The sequence below is a fragment of the Mytilus edulis genome, chromosome 14 (genome assembly GCF_963676685.1).
Source record: "Mytilus edulis chromosome 14, xbMytEdul2.2, whole genome shotgun sequence".
In the NCBI taxonomy this organism is placed as follows: domain Eukaryota; kingdom Metazoa; phylum Mollusca; class Bivalvia; order Mytilida; family Mytilidae; genus Mytilus; species Mytilus edulis.
The window spans coordinates 18035555-18059704 of NC_092357.1; the positions used below are offsets into that span (position 1 = coordinate 18035555).

The window sequence follows — 24150 nt, forward strand, 5'->3', positions numbered from 1 at the left end:
TTCAGATATATTGATGATGTTCTTTCCATTAACAATCCGAAATTTTCTGATTGGGTTCCATTAATATACCCACCAGAACTAGAAATTAAAGAGACCACAGACACGGCTTCCTCCGCCTCATTTTTAGACTTATACCTCGAATTTGACATACACAGTCATCTCAGTACCAGAATCTATGACAAACGAGACGATTTTAATTTTGAAATTATCAATTTCCCCCACCTTAGTAGTAATATACCAACTTCACCTGCATATGGAATATACATTTCCCAACTTATTAGGTATTCAAGAGCTTGCAGCTCCTATTCAGACTTTGTAAATCGTCACCAGTGTCTGAGCAGAAAGTTGATGAACCAGGGGTATGTCAAAGAACGTCTCGTCCTTTTTCTAAAAAAGTTCATCGGAAGATACCCAGAACTTGTTGATAAATATTCCGTATCAACTTCACAAATAATACAAGATGGTCTTGAAGTATAGATTTTGCCTACTGACGTTGGTTATCATCTTAATAACGTGTTATAGTATTCTTTTATTTGTCTCTATTAATATTACTTGTACTGTTAAGTCAGTTTTTTGAGATATTCTTTTGAAGTGACTCTGTGGTTATGTAAAACATCATACTTTGAACGACAAAATTATTTCATTTATTAATATTACTTTTACTTATGGATCTTGACATACTATGAATGACAAAACTATTTTATTCAATAATACTACTTTTACTGTTAAGTCTGTTTTTTATGATATACATTTGACGTGAAACTGTACTTATGTATCCCGTCATACTTTGAACCACACAATTATTTTATTTATTATTATTACTTTTACTGTTAAATTTTTTTTCTGTTATATCTACTTTACGTGACTCTGCATTTATGTATGCCGTCATACTTTTAACGACAAAATTATTTTTATGTCTACCTGTGCGAATTTCAAACGCGCAATTTTACACCAGTACTGAAAACCTTCTATCCTTTACGGGTAGACTTAACATAGATAAATTAAGTCGTATAAGAAAAACAAAATGAGTATGTTAAATTTGATGTATGCCTTTTTGTGCTTCTTCGTTACATTTGTTGCTTTTATAGTGATATTAAGATGAAAACACAATATTGACTGCTGTACCCCTATTTTTGACTTTTTTACTCTTTGAGAATGTTTGTTTTGTTCATGCATCGTTGACAATGTAATGAAATTTGATGCGACTGTCATACAAGTGAGAGGTTTAGCTAGCTATAAAACCAGGTTCAATCCACCATTTTCTACATTAGAGAATGCCTGTACCAAGTCAGGAATATGACAGTTGTTATCCATTCGTTTGATGTGTTTGGACTTTTGATTTTGCCTTTTGATTTTTGATTTTCCTTTTTGAATTTTCCTCGGAGTTCAGTATTTTTGTGTTTTTACTTTTTACTTTGAATTTGTCATGACCAATTGCAATTGAGATTTATCACATAACTTATACTTGCCGTGAACAACATGACGGGTGCCAAATATAGGCAAGATTTGCTCACCTTACCAGAATATTTGGGATCATCTCTAGTTTTTGAAGGGGGTCGTGTTGCATCTTTAGTTATCTATGTAGTGTTTTGATGACTTGTTTGTCTGTTCGTCACCTTTCGGTTTTTGTTTTGCCCTGCCGTTGTCAATATCTCTTCGACTGATGTTCTTTGAATTTTCATCCGCCTCTATTACACAATAGAACCAATGTGTGTTTATAGTGGATTCGTCTCATAAACTTTTATTTATAATATACATGGACATAACTATTAAAAGGTGGTGGACCGATGGCATAAATCAAGGTACACACAGAAAAAAAATATACTTAGCCGATGGGAATTGCAATCCGTTTTTTCAGTTTTTGTTAGATAGAATCAATGATTTGTTGGTGTTATCCAGCAGCTGTGTTTTTGAAATCTACATCTAGCAAAGAATTCTGCTCAAACCGGATCCTGGAGATATTTTGTGGGGTTGTTTTTAAAGTCCGAGCCTTTCTTATTCAAATTTTTATTCTTTTTAGATTATCTAAAGACATTATGTTTCTTTTTTCCATATAACGAAAGATGATTTAAAAATATTTTGAACGCTTAATGTTCGCAAAGATTTACTATTTTCTGCCTAAAATGTGAAATGATAAGCTTGCAAATATTGTTAATGAAGATATCTCTTAATCTTCTTGTGAACTGTCACTCTCGATAACAAAACGACGTTTCTTCTGTCGCCGCACTGGAGGTAATGTGTTATTTATGTTAATATTAATTGTCCCTCCGTAAATTGGTGCCCCAAAAATACAACTTAGTCCAGGAATTGATGGAAAAACGTGGTCTTGCCCAATCTTATGTTGTCCCTCCGTGGTCTCCGTTTGTATAACTTGATGTCCCATCGTCATCGTGCACTTTGTCTGTGAAGACTGTAATTGTTCGCTTTGAGTTACATAGGAATTGTCGGAACGATTACACAGAATTCCTCTGGCTATCTCTTGATGTTTTTCATGTTTCATGTTAGATATGCTATGGATGTTTTTGGGTCTTGATTTCTGAAAATTAGTATTCATAAACATTGCATATTTATACAAGTATGACCCATATATGATGTACTAAAAAAAAAAACAAAGAATTATCTGTATTTGACCTAAAATGAATTTGTCACAAAGGAAACTGCCAGGAACAAAAACATAAATGCAAAAATAATTTAAGAGCCATTCTACCAGAAAACCATGCAAAATCCAAAATATTGCCCAAATGACATGTCGAAACTTTTGATTTTTTTTTATAAGTTTGAAATCTCATATTTAAAGGAAACGCAAAGACTTAGACTTTGTTGCATCGTGTTTTTTTTTAGAAACAGCCTCATTTGCATAAATGCCTGAAAATCACTTAAATACTAGTGAGAAATGTGTATAGTTTCGACTCCATAAATTCTGATTTTTATCAGTGTTACGGGCCATTAAAACTTATATTTACTAAAAAAAAAATACCTGTATAGACAAAAATAAACCATGTCAGGAAAGATTTGTCTCGAATGATTATTCGGTAGGGGTTCTGAAAGAAAGCCTTGTAGGCAACAATGAATTTTGAAAGCAGTTTACATCCACCAATCTCCTTATTTCATTTTTTCATGAAATAAGCATCAGTGAACAGTCCAATGGTTATTGTTAAAAATATCGAAAAATACAATTTTAGCAAATTATTGCAAGATATTGAAGTTTGCTTCTAACTTTCCTATATTTTGATATATTTCTGAATTATTCAAATTCTAATTTAAACCCATTACCACTAAGCTATGAGTTAACTTAAGACCTGAATGACATAAAATTACTGCACACAATTTACATAAATATTTTTATGTCATTCAGGTCATTATTTTTATAAATTTATTTCAAAAACAGTGACAGGTGTTCTATGAGTTATTATCCCTTATTTACACCCTCCGTTGTGAAAACATGGTCATGGTTGAAAGGAAATTATTAAAGATGACTGGCACCCAATATAATAGGTAGAAGTAAATTAATTTTCTGCTGCCCTAGTAGTTAGAAAAAAATTGAAACAGTGAGAAATGAGTGTTGGCCATTGGTGTAGAAAAAGCGAGAAATTTGGAGGAAACTCTCTGTGACGAGCAAACATTTTCTGTGCAAAAGTAAGCAAACTATTTCGAAAATTCCGGAACCGTTGAGTACCCTTAAAAAAATCCATTTTTCTATTAAAAAAGCTGCGGCACTATATGTGTTTTGCAATTTTATTCACACCCACATGTGTTGATAATTCAGAATTTGACAGTTTCATCAACGGATCTTTCATAGTGAAAATGCAGGACCAAAAAGGCTACCATTGTCGCCTATGCACATAACAGCAATGAGAAATTCTTAATTTCAGTATTTGTATAGTCTATTTCATAAAATTTTGTTACGCTCATGCAACTGTTTTCATATATTCGTGACAAAAACATATAGATTGGACACAGTTATCAAATCATCAGCCTTAACTCCTTAACAGACCTTAATCGAACGTCATTAATCAAACAACTCGTTTTAAACACAGCCAAACAGTCATAATAATAGGTAGAAGTAAAATTTTCTGCTGCCCTGGTAATAAGAAAACATGATTGAAATAGTGAGAAATAAGTGTTGGCCATTGGTGTAGAAATAGCTAGATATTTGGAGGAAACTCTCGGTGACGAGCAACATTTTCTTTGCAAAATAAGGCAAAGGGGGGGGGGGGGGGGGGGGTTCTTCATGTGTTTTGCAGTTTTATTCACACCCAAAGGTGTTTATAATTTAGAATTTGACAGTTTTATCAACGGATATTTCATAAAAACGCTGGACCCAAAAAGGCTACCATTGTCGTCTATGTAAATAATTGCTTCATTTTTACCTCACGGAGAAGGGGAACAAGAAATGTGACTTCTCATATTTACCGGTATTTTTTGTGGAAAATAACCAAATTGTGTCAATGACACACTCACAATTACTATTTCACATTGGAAAAATAACACACATACACATTTGGTTTGAATGGTTTGGTTAGTGTCTGGAAAACAGAAGTCAAAGTGAACCCAGAAATTTACTTATTTTCATATCGCACTGGATTTTTCAATATGGATGCTAGATTGCTTCAGATAAACATATGCTAGCAACACAAATACTGTTTTTGTCATTAATTGGAGAGCAAACTTAAGTAAACTGAAATGTGGCTTCCTAGAAAATCCAGCGTTCAGCAAGACAACAAAAGACAGAGTTGCCTCTCCGAGAGTCTGCAAGACCTACCAGTTGGAGACAAGAGAGGCCATCAACATACGAACAGGTAAGAATACACCCTCTCTCCAAACACACACACACAAATAGATTCCTGAAGACTATTTTTTTTTTGAGGAAAAGAGGGGCTGTGGCAGAGCTTGACAGATTTTTGAATAGAATATTAATTTTCATTGTTTCTAGGGTAAATTATATGTTTTTGCCATAGGCTGATTTAACATGTCTAAATGAATTATTTTCATGTAAGGGGAAATGAGTTAAGATCTGAGGCAAAGAAGTTGTCTATTTTCTTATAAACCTTGTGCAACAAATAATTTTTTTTCAACAGAATTATGGTAAAAATTTCTTTAAAATATTTTCAACCACCACTAACCCCCCACCCCAAAAAGCAGTTTCGTTAAACTTCGGATATTCAGACCAGAATAAGCAAATATGGGGGAAAATATTAATCTCGGTTATTAACATATTTTGACAGTTAAAATACAGTATTACAACATATTCTTACCAATCAAACAGAAGCATGTTTTTGTAAATTGGCTAATTTTCAGCTTTATTTTCACCATATATGGCTAAATATAGATCGTACTCCATAATGAGACTACCATTTGAGATTTTTTTTAAAAATATTTTGCACATAGAGTAGTTGTAATGAAGGTATCATGTTTGCAAAATTTCCCGTCAATATAATAACATTGCATTTGGAGCCTTTTGCATGGTTTGACTTGCAGACTGGCTTTTAAAACATTTAAATTCTCACTTTCTAATTTTCTTTCAAAATGGCCAGTAATAATCTATGCAGCTACAAAGTCCTGTGACTAATCCTGTCCTAATCATGTGACTGTTCCAGTATGATGACGTCATCAGCAATTCAGTGTTACGAGAATTTGGTGTTGATGGCAGATCTTTGATTGTTTCTTTTTCATTTATTTGCAGGTTTTTATTAGATTCTGGATCCTTTCCTGCTTTAAATAGTGTGTAGATACCCGTATGCTGTCGCTAGGTAATTTTTGTTTTGAGTTTCATTAATCTTTACCCCACATCTCATTTTTTCACAACAATGTCATGGAGCCATGAGGAAATGACTCGTCGTGTCTATAATTTCGTTGACCAATATTCTGAGTTATAGCCGGTGGGAAAAGGTGATAATGTCTGACGACGACACAAAGAAAACAAACACATTTTTTGGCAGATCCTTGTAAAAAAAATGTTTTTTTAGATATCGGCTACAAATCTCGTTCAAAACGATATTTCTCCACCATCAACAGATAAATTTAGAGCTCGGCAAACCTCGCGTTTTTAAATTTTAAATTCAATTATCAATTGGAGAAATATCGTTTCAGACTCTTCGCTGTGGTACAATACATATTTTTTTAGTAACGAAAATTAACCTGTTTGGAATGATTATGCTGAATTCCTTCATCATCAGGCTTCTGCAGCTTTAACCGTTTAGTTGGATGCTTGGTTAGGCTCCTGTGTCTAGTGCTATTGGGAGGTTGGTTCTCATCATTCGGATTTTCCTCATCGATAATACCTAATTATAATGAAACAAATGTTGGTAATATAAATAAGTCCATCGATAAAAGTATGTGTGTTCGGAGTTTTCATCTTTAGAAAATTATATAAGTGTATATTGTGTTAAATTTCTTTACCGTAAGTATATAGGGATCACTTCAATACTGTTCTGATTCACTTTTAAAAGTGCAAATAAAACATTGATATCATTTAGTGGTTGGCATTGGCTGCTGTCTATCATATTTGTTTCTTTTCGTGTATTGTTTTGTACCTTAACCCAAGTCGTTGGTTTTCTCGTTTGAATATTTTTTTCAGTTTGTCATGTTGGGGATATTTATAGCTTGCTATAAGATATGGGTTTTGCTCATTGTTGAATGTTTTATAGTGACCTATAGTTGCTTACATCTAAGTCATTTGTTCTCGGGTGTATCATTGTCCCATTTGCAACCATACCATATCTTCTAATATTTTTATTTTAATTTCTTAACGTCAAACGATTGTATAGTCTTCTAAATATTTCGTCTTATTAAATCGTGTTATTATTAATTTTCTATGGAATCCGGATAAATTATTACGAAGTATGGCCGTAAACTTTGATTCATACCAATAAAGAAAAAAGTATGCTATTAGAAGGATTCAGATGCGTTGCATCGTAAATATTACATTCAGAATTTTTCGAAGGGAATAAATAACAAAATTTTTCTAATGTAAAATTATGTGGAAGTGTAGTGTACGGATTCAAAAAGTCTTATTTTCTTACCATTTACTTTTTTTATATTGGCATGAGCATTATGCCATTCATTAACCTCCATATGTTCCGAATTGTCGATATTCAACAGTTGTTTTTCGCCATCTGTTCCAATTGTTTGAAAATCAGATACGTTGTTTTCATTACAATTTTCAAAATCTTCATCAATGCATTTTTCACGATTGACTGAAAAAAAGAAAGACAACGTAGTTGTACGGCAAGCGACCCTGTTGTTTAACGTTGACGAGTCCTGCGAATGCAGATATGTTAAAATTATCGAACTGAGAAACATAACAAGCTCAGTACTATATTAAGATATAGAACATTTACAATTCGATGTTAGCCTATATAAATTAGGGGCAGCAGTAGATTAACGATCTTCACATTTCGTAAATCCATTTAGAATATCAAGATAAAAACCAAACCTGAGGAATCATATGATTTCGCGATCTGGTGTTTCGCCAGAGAAAGAGTCTCCTTATATCCATACATCACCCGACATGCAAATCCACACCGAGTCAAAATTTCACAATAAGGTATAGCACATAATCAGTACACTTACAGATTATACGCTAATGCAAGTATATTATGGTAATAAAAGATTTAAGACTACGAAAAAATGCCTCTTGTGAGTTGCGACACAGACACATCGTATTGGTATACCAGTGTGTTATGGTGACCGTAACGGTTGCGAATTCAGTCGTTCTAGTAGATTACTGTGCTTGCTTTCTGCACAACAGTACATAAAGTAAAATGTGAACATGCACGAGTGTAACGTGAAAAATGAGATATGTAAACGCCGAACGATAAAACAGAAGCTATGCTAGTGCTGAGAAATTGAAAGTTGACAATGGATAATCCGAAAACATAAAGTTTGATAGATCAAAATCTGTACCAATATATATATATATATAAAGAAAATGATCAGAATATAAAGTAGACCTTCTTGGTTTGTTTGCGGTATCCTCAATTTCAAACTCACTGGAATATATGATATGCAAGCACTCACTGAAATGTGAATAATTGTGCGATAGGTCATCAATCTATCTGAAATTGAAATCAAAGAACTTGAGGAAAAGCTTTTTCTATTTGTCTTTGAATGTGAAAATAAGAAGACGTGGTATAATTGCTAATGACACAACTATCCACTAGAAATCAAATAACGTACTGCGGATTCATTAATATTCGTGGGATACCAATTTTCATGGATTTCGTGTGTACAGGGGAACCACGAATTTAAATATTCAACGAATTACACATTTTCTAAAGGAATGTATGCAGACTTTGCCAAAACCACGAAATAAAATATCCATGAATATGTCAGTTTTCCTCAATCCATGAAAATTAGTACCCACGAAAACAAATGAATCCACAGTAGTTGTTATTAACTGTAACGCACCGAATCCCCTTCAACAATGTTCCAATTCCATATCATATAGTCAGCTATACAAGGCCCCGGTATGACAAAAATGAGAGAACCAACGGCATGATTATGCTAAAACAACTTTTTTTTAAAAAGGCGGAGATCAACCAACGACTCCTTCTGAATTACTTCTGAATTACAGGCTCATGACTGGGGACAGCACATAAAGAATGTGTCGAAGTAAAGCATGTTTGAGAATGTTTTGCTTGAATTGTGCTTGATATTAGTACACAAACAAGTCGGTCAGTAGGGGTATTAAATTAGTATCAATTGATATATAGACTTTTTCGATTAAATATAAATCCACCAATAACAACAAACATGATGTCCATCAAATAGAACATCATATTGATGATATCATCTTTGAAATTGTTGAATATGTGTTATATATATACACGATTCCAATTTTTTGTATAAAAGGCACTGTTTAGAGATAATAAGTGTTAGTCGATTTTTCAACTGAGCATTGGGAATTATCGTGAAGAATGAAGAAATAACAAGGTTTCTAATAGTACTAGTATTGCAAAGTGATAATCATTCTGATTGAAATGTTTGAAGATCTTATGAAATTCAAATCTGCTTGAGAATACTGGTTTGGAATACCTCATCGCAATAATTCTAAATGCCATCTTTTACTGTAGAGAGAATTGTTGTAAGAATATAAGACAGATGTTTTAGAACTCCTGACGAGTTTTTTTTTCTTTGTTAAAATAGTTATTTGTTTTTATTGTGATTAAGATTATATTGCAATGTTGACTGCTTATCCCCAATTTTGACGTTTTTACCTATTATGTCTGCTTGTTTTGCTCACACATTGTTGTAAATATAATGGAATTATATGCGACTGTCATACAAATGAGAGATTTAGCTAGCTATAAAACCAGGTTTAATCCATCATGTTCTACATAAGGAAATTTCTGTACCGAGGAATATAACAGTTGTTTTTCATTCGTTTGATGTGTTTGAGCATTTGGTTTTGTCATTTGATAAAGGACTTTCCGTTTTAATTTTTTTTGGAGTTTTGGTGATTTTGTTATTTACTTTTTATTTGTTTCGGGTTCTGTCTGAATGACGTGTACCTACAACTCATGGTGTTTAATCAAGACTTTGCTTTATTAAATATTGTATGTTCGAAATGTACTATTAGCTATTTCAAAAACTAATTACTATAATTATCATTTTTTCATGTGTGACTTCAATTTTTTATCACATCACAAAAATACCTAACTGCAACACATAATAAAAGTCACCTGTAAGATAACTACATATTTTGAATGAATGTAGGCTCAATAAGCCATTTGATTGTATGAAGGATAATAACACACTATTGTATTTCTAAAAAATATAGGGGAATTGTCACAAATCGTTTTTTTTTTTTTTTTCGTTTTTAATTATTACCTAAATTTTACTTCAAAAAAGGAATAATTCGAATAACTTTGCTGAATATCTTTATGTATAAGATTCTTACAATCCTACCTAATTCTTGCTGTAAATCATTCCTGTTTACTTTGGCTAGTGCACTTTTCAGACATTCAATCATATCAGTCTTTTTCTGATTATCCATTTTTCTCTGCCACTGGAGTAAACCTGCAAAGGCCTTTTGCCTTACATATCTATAGTCGTGCTCATTTTGTTCAATTTTGTATTCTTCCAATCCGAGATTTATTAAAATTTGATGATAATCACTTGGCATTTTGTTTGCCAAATCGTATAAAAACTGATTTGTTAATATGTCCATGATTTCTGTAATAAAGAGTTTATAAAAAATATTAAGACATGGCAAATTCAAAATTGAAACGTTAGTTATGTTACCGTTTACTTTCATTTTGTTAAAAAAAAAAGTCCTTAACAACGAAATATCTTAAATAACCCTTGCTATATTATCCTCTATTTCTTTAAACAGCATTTATGTCGACCGAACCTTTTACAATTTCAAATATCTTACATCAATCCGTAACACATTTCTTTTCTTTTTTCTTTTAATACATATATTATAATTTTTCACGTCTATAACACTTATAGTTATTTTAGTCAGTTTACATTTAATGTCAGTAATATTTTTATAGTATTTTTTTTTGTGTTTTGTTTGTTGTCATTTCATCAATGAATTAACACTTATTGATGAATTTGTAATGAGCCAATTACTACAATAATGTTATACTACCTGGTACCTGGTGCTTCGTTTTAGGTCAAGGCATGATCCTCATCAGGTACCCTGGCCTTTCAAATATATATCGAAGCAACTCGGTAAAACCAGATGTAAGCCCAACAACGACACAGTGATTAAATAGAAGCTATTTTGATTTTAAACATATTATATTCATTAAGATATGAAAAGGATAGAGCAACAGGCACAGTCTTTAAAAGCTCTCTCCATGCTGCATGTACAAGGTATTAATCAAATATTAACAACTGTATTTAAAATGATATAATATAGTGGAAAATTCATGCTACTTACGTGCACACACAAAGAAATACATATTTACAGTGTTAATTACTAAATGTACAGTATATTTTAGTATGTAGGCAATTAGTCATCATGTATTCAAGTACCTTGGATTATATATAGCTCTTCATCTTTTATATAAGCTTTGGATTTCAAATATTTTGGCCACGAGCATCACTAAAAAGACATGTATTGTCGAAATGCGCATCTGGTGCAAGAAAATTGGTACCGTTAATTTTATTGAGACATGTAAAATATCCTTTATAAGTCATTAGAAATATATATATATAAGATTTGGAAGAGACACTAAGCTTACTAAGTGGAAAAAATGAAATAATGCTGAAAAAAATGAAAGAAAAATGAACAAAATGAACAAAAACAAACACTAAATACCAAAAATTTCAAACTTTCAAACAAACCGGTGAGTGTCACTGATATATTTCTTGACATAATTTAAAAAAGCAATACTCATATCATAAGGACATAATCTGTTTCCAAAAAGTAATTAATCAATATTTATGTCAACATTATCATCAACAATTGAGTAAATGGAATCAAGTAAGATCTGTGTAACATCATTGTACTTAGGGCTAATTAAAAAGGAAATGCTGGTTATCCTCAACAGAGTGATTACAGTTTGAACAAATAGTATTTTCTTATAAAAATGGTTTAAAAAATGAGATTTAAGGTTGCTAGCATTATTTCTAAGTTGATAATGACTAATATTATGTTTCCTTATCCATAATTAAAAGGTTTAAATATGTCATCAGTCCTATAAAATATGTCTAGTCTACCTCTAAATATACACAAACTTTGGGATTTTTGTACACTTAGAGGGAGACCATTCCAAAGTCTTATAATGGAAAGAATGGAACTTTCAAAGTAAAATGTAGGAGCTAGTTCTAGCAAGGTAATCTATTAGTATAGATAATTTTGAATTAATCGATAATGTTGTTGATCAGCTTAAATTCTTATGCCTACAAGATTTATTCCTGATTTGATATTTTTGGTAGATTAAATACATGCTGTTTGCATGCCCAGTCTTTTCCTTTTTATTTCATTATATTCTTTTGAAAGTATAATCATACTTTTTTTCTTAGACAGAAATTCAAATTTTGTTATTTTAGACTGGTTGGATTGCATATCAGAAGTCACAAGATAATAAATACTTTGCAAGAATGTATCTTGAAGTTAGGTATTTTTGTAAATACTTTTAAATATAGCAGAATATTAAAAGCAGGAAGTTAAATACTTAAACGTTAAGAGAAAATTTATATTCTTCCACATATTCACAGTCTTCAAACAAAGACGTTCATACAATTAAAACATGCTGAATTAAATAAATCAAACGAAATTCCATCTTCCAGACCAATTATATAAAAATGTTGTTCTGTGCATTTTATTATTGTGTTTATATGTCTTAAATGTAGAATTGATACGAAAGTTAGTCGTAAAAAATCACAAAAAAGTTATGTGCACTTTAAAAATTAAACGCCTCATTTCATATGCAAAGAGAATCTTTTGGTCACTGAATAAATTGTTATGAAGTTAAAATAATGATTAGTTTTAAGACACAAATCTGGTTTATACCTTTGACTCAGTATTTAATGATCAAATAATGAAGGACTTTTCAAGAAACCATAGGTCAAGTAAAGAACAAGACGAATAGACTAATAAGTAGAAGGCGAAGATAAGACCGAAGGTCTCGACAGGAAAGGACTGTATTGCGAGACATACAACATTTGGTAATCCAATAAACTGATCTGATGTAAATATTGAAACAAGACTGGTGTCATTAGTGGAAAAGGTATTGTTAATCCTTTCTTTACATGTACAAACAACCTTTTTCATGATAATATGCTTCATTTGTGGGACATGGGGATATGCCTGTTGCGGTCTCCTTCTCATTTACCACACCTTCGTTTAATGTCAGCACATTGTTCCTATCCGTTATTAAAGAAGTTAGCATAGACAATTTGAAGATTCCCGTAAAATTATCGAACTGTCTTGTATTACCCGACTGCAGACGGCATATCCCCTGTGTCTTAATGACAATATAATGGGACAAAGGAAAATATCTAAAACTTCTTCTATTGATATCATGAATATTGCTGATAAAAGTCAACGTAATAATAGGTCTCATGGCAAACGTATCAATCGATATCAACGAAATAAACATCGTGTACATAAAACACTTGATGATCTCCTATCTATATTTAAAAACATTGGTAGGAATCAATTATTATGTAAAAGAGGGACGAAAGATACCAAAGGGACAGTCAAACTCATAAATCTAAAACAAACTGACAACGCCATGGCTAAAAATGAAAAAGACAAACAGAAAAACAATAGTACACATGACACAACATAGAAAACTAAAGAATAAACAACACGAACCCCACCAAAAACTAGTGGTGATCTCAGGTGCTCCGGAAGGGTAAGCAGATCCTGCCCCTACATGCGGCACCCGTCGTGTTGCTTATGTGATTACAAATAGTCTAATTCGGTAGTTCAAATTCATGAAAGGGAAGGGGATTGTAGTTACGACGTAAGGAACATACCCCATATCATTTGTGAAACGGTTATTCCATAACAGCCAACCAACTCGTGATGACGTCCGTAAAATTTACGAAGGGATGATTTCAACTTCACCATTTGGAACTCTTGATTTAATAGCTTCCTTGTGAGCAGTAACCCTCTATCAAAAAAATCATGATAAGAAATGCAAGCATGGGAATATCGTATCAATTGGGAGATATATACCCCATATGCAGGTGCTGCTGGAATGTTGCTACTTAGAAATGGAAAGTTCACAATTGGAAAGCTGAAATCATCTCTTTTGTCGTAAAGTTTTGTCTTCAACCGACCCTCATTGTCAATTTCTAGATGTAAGTCAAGATATGAAGCCGACTTAACTGTGTCTGTAGTATCCTTTATCTCCAATTCGATGGGATAGATGCGTTCCACATAGTCACCAAATTTTGAATTGTTTAGTGAAAGAACGTCATCTTTATAGCGGAAAGTAGAGTTAAAGGATATTGCTAACTTCTTATCTTTCTTCCTAAGAAGTTCCTACTTGAAGTCAGCCTCATAATAATAAAGAAACAAGTCAGCAAGTAGAGGGGCACAGTTTGTTCCCGTTGGGATGCCGACAGTCTGTGGAAAAACACGTCCTCCGAAGGTAACAAATATGTTGTCAATCAAGAAATCGAGCACCTTGATAATATCGGTTTCAGAGATTTTTTTGTTTGAATCAGAGTGATTCTTCACAAAGTAGGATTTATCCCGCCCTAAGACAAGATACTTGTTTCTACGTTGGCCATTCTTTTTTATGAAGCAAAGTAATACCAACTCTTTTAATTTGTCTTTTAGTTTGGAATGTGGAATACTTGTGTAAAGAGTAGAAAAGTCAAATGTTTTAATTCTGTTACAAGATGAAAGAGAGTTAGATTGTATGTACTCTAACAGATCTTTGAAATTTTTAAGTATCCACATCTGATTCACGCCACCTCTAGAATAGGCAGTTTCACAATAACTTTGAAGCCCGTCTTTGATTGCTGATAAAATAGATGTTAATAATAGTAAACTGGATCAAATACCAATAGTAATGGGTAATAATATGTCTCATGGCAAACGTCATGTTTTTCTCTGACTGTTAATGACGTCTTTACACTAAATCCTTAGATATTGGATGTAGTGGTTGATATTTTAGTCTTAGATGTATGATTTTATTTTATTAGTTGTGATTGGCTTTGAACTAGCTGTCAGTAACTGCGAGTACTCTCAGATCTGTCTTACTGTCTTTTTTTGTGGGGATGTATAAGTACCCTGTCACGTCCACTCTGTGTTTTTGTTAGATGTATTTCTGCTTGGTATCGATCTGATGAGTTTAGTCCTTTTCAACTGATTTTTATAGTTTGTTCTTATGTTGTACTGTAACACCACTGTCCCTGGTTAGTGGAGGGTTGGCACGCCGTCAAACTAGTTAAACCCCCAACATTCTGTGTGTGCCTGTCTCAAGTCAGGAGCCTGTAATTCAGTGGTTGTCGTTTGTTGTTGTATATGATATTTTATGTTTCGTTCATTGTTTTGTTCATATATCAGGCCGTTAGTTTTCTCGTTTGAACTGTTTTACATTTTTCATTTCGGGGTCTTTTATAGCTGACTATACGGTATTGGTTTTACTCATTGTTAAAGGCGGTGACGTATAGTTGTTAATTTCTGCGTCATTTGGTCTCTTTTGGTTAGTTGTCTCATTGGCATTCATGCTTCTTCTTATTTTTATAACTTGAATAAAATTCTTTCCTAGAAGGACATGTTAAAACTCAAGATTTTTTATCTTAATTATTGAGCCGAAGAGAGCGAAGAGGAAAACAATTATGTCAATTTTGCCACAAAATTAGTTTTGCTATTGTAAGGGGAAGCCTTGGGTATGTGTCGCCCGACTCCAGATCGTCAGGTCATAAAGGAAAATTATTAATTTAAAAAAGTGGCATAATTGACATGATTTTGAACCATTGAAATATAAGCTCAATAACGAGTTTAACGATTAATCATGTAAGGCAACAAGTATTTATATTATTATCAGAGTTTTTATTATATGGATAGGGGTATAACATTAAGAAAAACTTCGACAAAAAAACATTACTCCCTATTATTGTTATTCTTCATGTCCTACAAATAAACAGACTATGATCATGACTCACATGTATAAAAATAAAAAGAGTTATGACACAAGGGATACTGATATGACATTTTGCTGGTAAACAGATATTCAGATAATGATTAATTGTATTCATACTTTTATTTTTTTTATGTTTGAGATACAGAGTTCTTCAAATATTGTAAATAGTTTCGATACCCCTCATCTGCAGTATTGAAAATTGGATATCTCTTTTCCATAGCCAAAAAAAAGTCAAGCCCCCCCCCCCTTTTCCAGTCCCTTATAAAGGCTCATGGTTAAATCTCAGTATGTTTCCTTCAAATTTTGATACTGTTTTTTTTTATTTATTTTTATTGATTCATTTTGGTTTGTTTTCTATTCATTACAGAAAATGGCCAGATTTAAATGCTCTTTAACTCCCTTCCCCTCTTTCCCCAAAATCAAGATAAGACCAAGATAAAAATGAAAACAACATGTAAATGTCATGCGGCCGAAGCGCTTTTCTGGTTTCATCTCCATCAAGAACGCTAAAAGTTTGAAAGCCAAGTATGTATAAGAACCGAAAAAGTTAAGAGCTATATTACTAAAAATGATAACTCAATCAAAATTTCATCAATAAAAAGGCCAGAAAGAAGTAGAAAGTAAATCTTTATTTCAGCATAATACTTCAAATAATTAATTTAAGCAAACATATTATTTTCCCATATCTTCTTTTATCTTCAACATGTATAAAAGGAGATATGGATAACACGTGAATAAAGAACATTCATTTGAAGGTCAAAATACAGTCTTCAACAATAGACAGGTGTCTGTACAATATGTAAAGACGTCAATGTATTTTGAGTTGACATACGACAAGATAAGACATCTACCAATTTTCTTTCAATATGCAATTTGCTGTATGTTATATGTATTGTTATATGCTGCATGATGACCTATTTTATATTGTGTGTTAAGAAAATATTATGAAAATATTGTCCATTAATACTTTGTACACAACTAGAGCTGTCACAAAATGCATCCAATGAATATTGTGGTATATAACCATAAAGCGAAACATAGCATTCATTACAGAATGTAGTCAAATAGAAGCGCTTTATTTTATGTGAGAACCATTTATAGAAAAAAGGAAATTGCAATAAGTTTTGTATTTTTTTTTACTGTTGTTTGAAAATTGAAGTATTGCAAACTTAAAATTGAGAAAGGAAATGGGGAATATGTCAAAGAGACAACAACCCGACCAAAGAGCAGACAACAACCCGACCAAAGAGCAGACAACAACCGAAGGCCACCAATGGGTCTTCAACACAGCGAGAAAATCCCGCACCCGGAGGTGGTCCTCAGCTGGCCCCTAAATAAAATTGTGTACTAATTCAGTGAAAATTGACTTGTTTGTTTTTGCGTTTTCGTTCGTTTTTTGTTATATCGATGTCAGTTTCTCTCGCCTTATTGATTTTGTCCCCTTGGTATCTTCCGCCTCTTCCTTTACTTTGAAACGGCATAAAATGTAACACATGCATAGTAGATATCGCTTCATCATCACAATTTGTCTTTATGAGTTTCAATTTTCACAACCCTTTTTTTTGTACCTGTTGTACATATGAGTTGTGTGACGATGTCAATAAACTTTTGTCCTATTTTTTAAACGTTTGTTAGTACCTATGTAGGAACATGCACATATGATTCATATTAAATGTTTCTTGCATATCCCAGTAAATATATCAATCACCCACGTAAGGAAGAAGTATCAGCATCCAAAGGCATGTTAAATCTAATAGTAACTGGCTTGAATGTTTTGACACAGTTGTTCCCTTCATTTCAATGATTGCTTGTCTTGTGAAATAGTGCAACTTGTTTTCATATAAAGGTAATTTGGGCTAGGTTTTAAATATTAATTATTTAGCCTTGTAGAGAAATACGGTAAATGATACAGTTCATACAATTTTACATTACAGTGTATAACTTAATTTAATCTAAATTTTTAGCATTAATTCATTTCATGTAGAAGCACCCTTTTACAAACAGAGGTGACAAGTTTGTAACTATCTCAATACATTGCAAGCAAAACGTTGTCACAGTTTCTGTCTCTGAGACGGTGTCACTCTTCACAATATAAATGAAAAGAAGATAGAGAATCAAGCATTGGTTGAACTAAAAGTATCATACTATGTATATGTATAAATGAATAAATTGATTGTTATTTTACTACAGCCCTTGGATGGTGTAAACTTCCCAAACGTGTATGGTGTAATGGTGTATGGCATATGGTTCAATGAAAGAAGGTGTATGGTGTATGGTGTATGGTGTAGGCGTAATAGTGTAACGTGCGATCGGGAATGGTGTGAATGAATGGTGTACGACATTTAAAACTGCAAAATATTGATAAGAACTGATTTTAAATGTTATACATTAATTTAAAATAGTGTGATCAAAATTCGTTTTTTTAAATAAATAAAAAAAATTGTAGTAGCACGCTGTCTTTGAAATTAAATTGCATTATGGTGTAATGTGTAAGGTGTATGGTGCAAAGCTGTAATGGCACAGAGTGTATGGTGTAATGGTGTATGGTGAATGAAGTAATGGTGTATGGTGAATGATGTTATGGTGTATGGTGAATGGTGTAATGGTGTATGGTGTTAGTGGGAAGTTTACACCACCCAAGGACTGTAGCCATACACAATTCACTATTCAGATTATAAATGAAAGGAACATGAGGAATCAAGCATTGGTTGATCTGAATGTATCTTTAAGGGAATTAACTGATTTAATTTCACTAGCCATACATATTTGACTGGCTCGAATTATTTGACAGAAGAGAACAGTTGGTTTTAAAGATAGTTTGTCTGATGGTGATATTAAGTTAAAGAGTTCAATTTACCAGCTTGTGTATAAAAAATGGCTGTCTTTTTCCCGGTGTGTGAGTGTGCAATAAATGTTCAATCATTACAGATAAATTATAATGATTAAAGGTTTAGACTTTGTAAAAATGTTAGAATCGTGTTCATCTTAAAGTAATTGGGGTTCAAGTTGTACGTATTAGTTTTTTTTTTTTATACAATACGATAAATGATACAGTCCATACAACTTTTTCCCTTATAACTCAGTTTAACCGAAAGTTCAATAATTAATTCATTTGATTTAGAAGCACCCTTTTACAAACAGAGGTGACGTGTTTGTAACTATCTCAAGACATTGCAAGCAAAATGTTGTCACACTTTCTGTCTTTGAGACGGGGTCACTCTTCTTAATATAAATGAAAAGACGATGAAGAAACAAGCATTGGTCGAATTAAATGTATCTTACTATATATATGTATAAAGGAATTAATAGATTGTAATTTCGCTCGCCATACACAATTGACTGGCTAGGTTGATTTGAATGAGTAGCACAGTTGATTTAAAAGGTTGTTTATTTGGTGGTGATCTAGATGACTCATTAAACGTTCAATTTAAAAGAGTGTGTATAAAGCATGTGTGTGTGCAATATATATTAAATACTTACAGATAAATTGTAATAATTACAGGTTTCTTATCCATGAAAGAGTTTTTAAACAAATAGTTCACCCTTAGGAAATTTGGATTTAAGTTTTAAATGTTTTTTTAATTTAGTTTTGGAATGATGGGTGGATGGATTGATGTGTAACGTCCAGTGGCAAATTCCATGCAAATGCAGGATGAGAAAATTTTAGTGGGATATACATATGAAGCCTGCGTTGTACTAGACCGATACTCTAAGTCGAATGTTTAACGTGCTAGTTTACAAGTTAACAGGCCGCAGGAAGACATGCCGCTCTCCCTGGACACATTATTCTGACTCCGAGCCGACCAGTCTTTTCTCTTACTGCTTAATACCTCGTGTGTAGGGGTAAAGCAGCAAAAACCGTTTTACAGTATATGGTTTGACCCATCCCCGATTCGAACCATGACCTCCAGCCCTCAAGGCGACTACGCTACCAAGACACCGTCGAGGTGGTTGTTTTGTTATGAAAATACGATTCATGATACTGTTCATACAATTTTCCCTTTTAAATCAGTTTGATCATAAGTTCAATAATTAATTCATTTGATTTAGAAGCACCCTTTTACAAACAGAGGTGACGTGTTTGTAACTATCTCAAGACATTGCAAGCAAAATGTTGTCACACTTTCTGTCTTTGAGACGGGGTCACTCTTCTTAATATAAATGAAAAGACGATGAAGAATCAAGCATTGGTCGAATTAAATGTATCTTACTATATATATTTATAAAGGAATTAATAGATTGTAATTTCGCTCGCCATACACAATTGACTGTCTAGGTTGATTTGAATGAGTAGCACAGTTGATTTAAAAGATTGTTTATTTGGTGGTGATCTAAATGACTCATTAAAAAGTTCAATTTAAAAGAGTGTGTATAAAGCATGTGTGTGTGTGCAATATATATTAAATACTTACAGATAAATTGTAATAATTACAGGTTTCTTATCCATGAAAGAGTTTTTAAACAAATAGTTCACCCTTAGGAAATTTGGATTTAAGTTTTAAATGTTTTTTTGATTAAGTTTTGGAATGATGGGTGGATGGATTGATTTGTAACATCCAGTGGCAAATTCCATGCAAATGCAGGATGAGAAAATTTAAGTGGGATATACATATGATGCCTGCGTTGTACTAGACCGATACTCTAAGTCGAATGTTTAACGTGCTAGTTTACAAGTTAACAGGCCGCAGGAAGACATGCCACTCTCCCTGGACACATTATTCTGACTCCGAGCCGACCAGTCTTTTCTCTTACTGCTTAATACCTCGTGTGTAGGGGTAAAGCAGCAAAAACCGTTTTACAGTATATGGTTTGACCCATCCCCGATTCGAACCATGACCTCCAGCCCTCAAGGCGACTACGCTACCAGGACACCGTCGAGGTGGTTGTTTTGTTATAAAAATACGATTCATGATACTGTTCATACAATTTTCCCTTTTAAATCAGTTTGATCATAAGTTCAATAATTAATTCATTTGATTTAGAAGCACCCTTTTACAAACAGAGGTGACGTGTTTGTAACTATCTCAAGACATTGCAAGCAAAATGTTGTCACACTTTCTGTCTTTGAGACGGGGTCACTCTTCTTAATATAAATGAAAAGACGATGAAGAATCAAGCATTGGTCGAATTAAATGTATCTTACTATATATATGTATACAGGAATTAATAGATTGTAATTTCGCTCGCCATACACAATTGACTGGCTAGGTTGATTTGAATGAGTAGCACAGTTGATTTAAAAGATTGTTTATTTGGTGGTGATCTAAATGACTCATTAAAAAGTTCAATTTAAAAGAGTGTGTATAAAGCATGTGTGTGTGTGCAATATATATTAAATACTTACAGATAAATTGTAATAATTACAGGTTTCTTATCCATGAAAGAGTTTTTAAACAAATAGTTCACCCTTAGGAAATTTGGATTTAAGTTTTAAATGTTTTTTTAATTAAGTTTTGGAATGATGGGTGGATGGATTGATTTGTAACATCCAGTGGCAAATTCCATGCAAATGCAGGATGAGAAAATTTAAGTGGGATATACATATGATGCCTGCGTTGTACTAGACCGATACTCTAAGTCGAATGTTTAACGTGCTAGTTTACAAGTTAACAGGCCGCAGGAAGACATGCCACTCTCCCTGGACACATTATTCTGACTCCGAGCCGACCAGTCTTTTCTCTTACTGCTTAATACCTCGTGTGTAGGGGTAAAGCAGCAAAAACCGTTTTACAGTATATGGTTTGACCCATCCCCGATTCGAACCATGACCTCCAGCCCTCAAGGCGACTACGCTACCAAGACACCGTCGAGGTGGTTGTTTTGTTATAAAAATACGATTCATGATACTGTTCATACAATTTTCCCTTTTAAATCAGTTTGATCATAAGTTCAATAATTAATTCATTTGATTTAGAAGCACCCTTTTACAAACAGAGGTGACGTGTTTGTAACTATCTCAAGACATTGCAAGTAAAATGTTGTCACACTTTCTGTCTTCTTAATATAAATGAAAAGACGATGAAGAATCAAGCATTGGTCGAATTAAATGTATCTTACTATATATATGTATAAAGGAATTAATAGATTGTAATTTCGCTCGCCATACACAATTGACTGGCTAGGTTGATTTGAATGAGTAGCACAGTTGATTTAAAAGATTGTTAATTTGGTGGTGATCTAAATGACTCATTAAAAAGTTCAATTTAAAAGAGTGTGTATAAAGCATGTGTGTGTGTGCAATATATATTAAATACTTACAGATAAATTGTAATAATTACAGGTTTCTTATCCATGAAAGAGTTTTTAAACAAATAGTTCAACCTTAGGAAATTTTGATTTAAGTTTTAAATGTTTTTTTAATTAAGTTTTGGAATGATGGGTGGATGGATTGATTTGTAACATCCAGTGGCAAATTCCATGCAAATGCAGGATGAGAAAATTTAAGTGGGATATACATATGATGTCTGCGTTGTACTAGACCGATACTCTAAGTCGAATGTTTAACGTGCTAGTTTACAAGTAAACAGGCCGCAGGAAGACATGCCACTCTCCCTGGACACATTATTCTGACTCCGAGCCGACCAGTCTTTTCTCTTACTGCTTAATACCTCGTGTGTAGGGGTAAAGCAGCAAAAACCGTTTTACAGTATATGGTTTGACCCATCCCCGATTCGAACCATGACCTCCATCCCTCAAGGCGACTACACTACCAAGACACCGTCGAGGTGGTTGTTTTGTTATAAAAATACGATTCATGATACTGTTCATACAATTTTCCCTTTTAAATCAGTTTGATCATAAGTTCAATAATTAATTCATTTGATTTAGAAGCACCCTTTTACAAACAGAGGTGACGTGTTTGTAACTATCTCAAGACATTGCAAGCAAAATGTTGTCACACTTTCTGTCTTTGAGACGGGGTCACTCTTCTTAATATAAATGAAAAGACGATGAAGAATCAAGCATTGGTCGAATTAAATGTATCTTACTATATATATTTATAAAGGAATTAATAGATTGTAATTTCGCTCGCCATACACAATTGACTGTCTAGGTTGATTTGAATGAGTAGCACAGTTGATTTAAAAGATTGTTTATTTGGTGGTGATCTAAATGACTCATTAAAAAGTTCAATTTAAAAGAGTGTGTATAAAGCATGTGTGTGTGTGCAATATATATTAAATACTTACAGATAAATTGTAATAATTACAGGTTTCTTATCCATGAAAGAGTTTTTAAACAAATAGTTCAACCTTAGGAAATTTGGATTTAAGTTTTAAATGTTTTTTTAATTAAGTTTTGGAATGATGGGTGGATGGATTGATTTGTAACATCCAATGGCAAATTCCATGCAAATGCAGGATGAGAAAATTTAAGTGGGATATACATATGATGTCTGCGTTGTACTAGACCGATACTCTAAGTCGAATGTTTAACGTGCTAGTTTACAAGTAAACAGGCCGCAGGAAGACATGCCACTCTCCCTGGACACATTATTCTGACTCCGAGCCGACCAGTCTTTTCTCTTACTGCTTAATACCTCGTGTGTAGGGGTAAAGCAGCAAAAACCGTTTTACAGTATATGGTTTGACCCATCCCCGATTCGAACCATGACCTCCAGCCCTCAAGGCGACTACACTACCAAGACACCGTCGAGGTGGTTGTTTTGTTATAAAAATACGATTCATGATACTGTTCATACAATTTTCCCTTTTAAATCAGTTTGATCATAAGTTCAATAATTAATTCATTTGATTTAGAAGCACCCTTTTACAAACAGAGGTGACGTGTTTGTAACTATCTCAAGACATTGCAAGCAAAATGTTGTCACACTTTCTGTCTTTGAGACGGGGTCACTCTTCTTAATATAAATGAAAAGACGATGAAGAATCAAGCATTGGTCGAATTAAATGTATCTTACTATATATATTTATAAAGGAATTTTAAAATAGATTGTAATTTCGCTCGCCATACACAATTGACTGTCTAGGTTGATTTGAATGAGTAGCACAGTTGATTTAAAAGATTGTTTATTTGGTGGTGATCTAAATGACTCATTAAAAAGTTCAATTTAAAAGAGTGTGTATAAAGCATGTGTGTGTGTGTGCAATATATATTAAATACTTACAGATAAATTGTAATAATTACAGGTTTCTTATCCATGAAAGAGTTTTTAAACAAATAGTTCACCCTTAGGAAATTTGGATTTAAGTTTTAAATGTTTTTTTAATTAAGTTTTGGAATGATGGGTGGATGGATTGATTTGTAACATCCAGTGGCAAATTCCATGCAAATGCAGGATGAGAAAATTTAAGTGGGATATACATATGATGCCTGCGTTGTACTAGACCGATACTCTAAGTCGAATGTTTAACGTGCTAGTTTACAAGTTAACAGGCCGCAGGAAGACATGCCACTCTCCCTGGACACATTATTCTGACTCCGAGCCGACCAGTCTTTTCTCTTACTGCTTAATACCTCATGTGTAGGGGTAAAGCAGCAAAAACCGTTTTACAGTATATGGTTTGACCCATCCCCGATTCGAACCATGACCTCCAGCCCTCAAGGCGACTACGCTACCAAGACA

General features: G+C 33.1%; 1 protein-coding gene across 1 annotated transcript in view; it reads right to left on the reverse strand.

Moving 5' to 3' along the window:
* Nucleotides 1–1990: 1990 nt before the first annotated feature.
* LOC139502940 (uncharacterized) overlaps nt 1991–24150 on the reverse strand; it is a 31666-nt gene continuing 9506 nt past the window's right edge. The window contains exons 3-6 of the mRNA XM_071292614.1: nt 9910–10176; nt 7023–7196; nt 6139–6281; nt 1991–2536 (exon numbers count right to left, since the gene is read on the reverse strand). Coding sequence (XP_071148715.1) covers nt 2168–2536; nt 6139–6281; nt 7023–7196; nt 9910–10171 — 948 coding nt within the window. The 5' untranslated portion in view covers nt 10172–10176 and the 3' untranslated portion in view covers nt 1991–2167. The remainder of the gene's footprint in view (nt 2537–6138; nt 6282–7022; nt 7197–9909; nt 10177–24150) is intronic.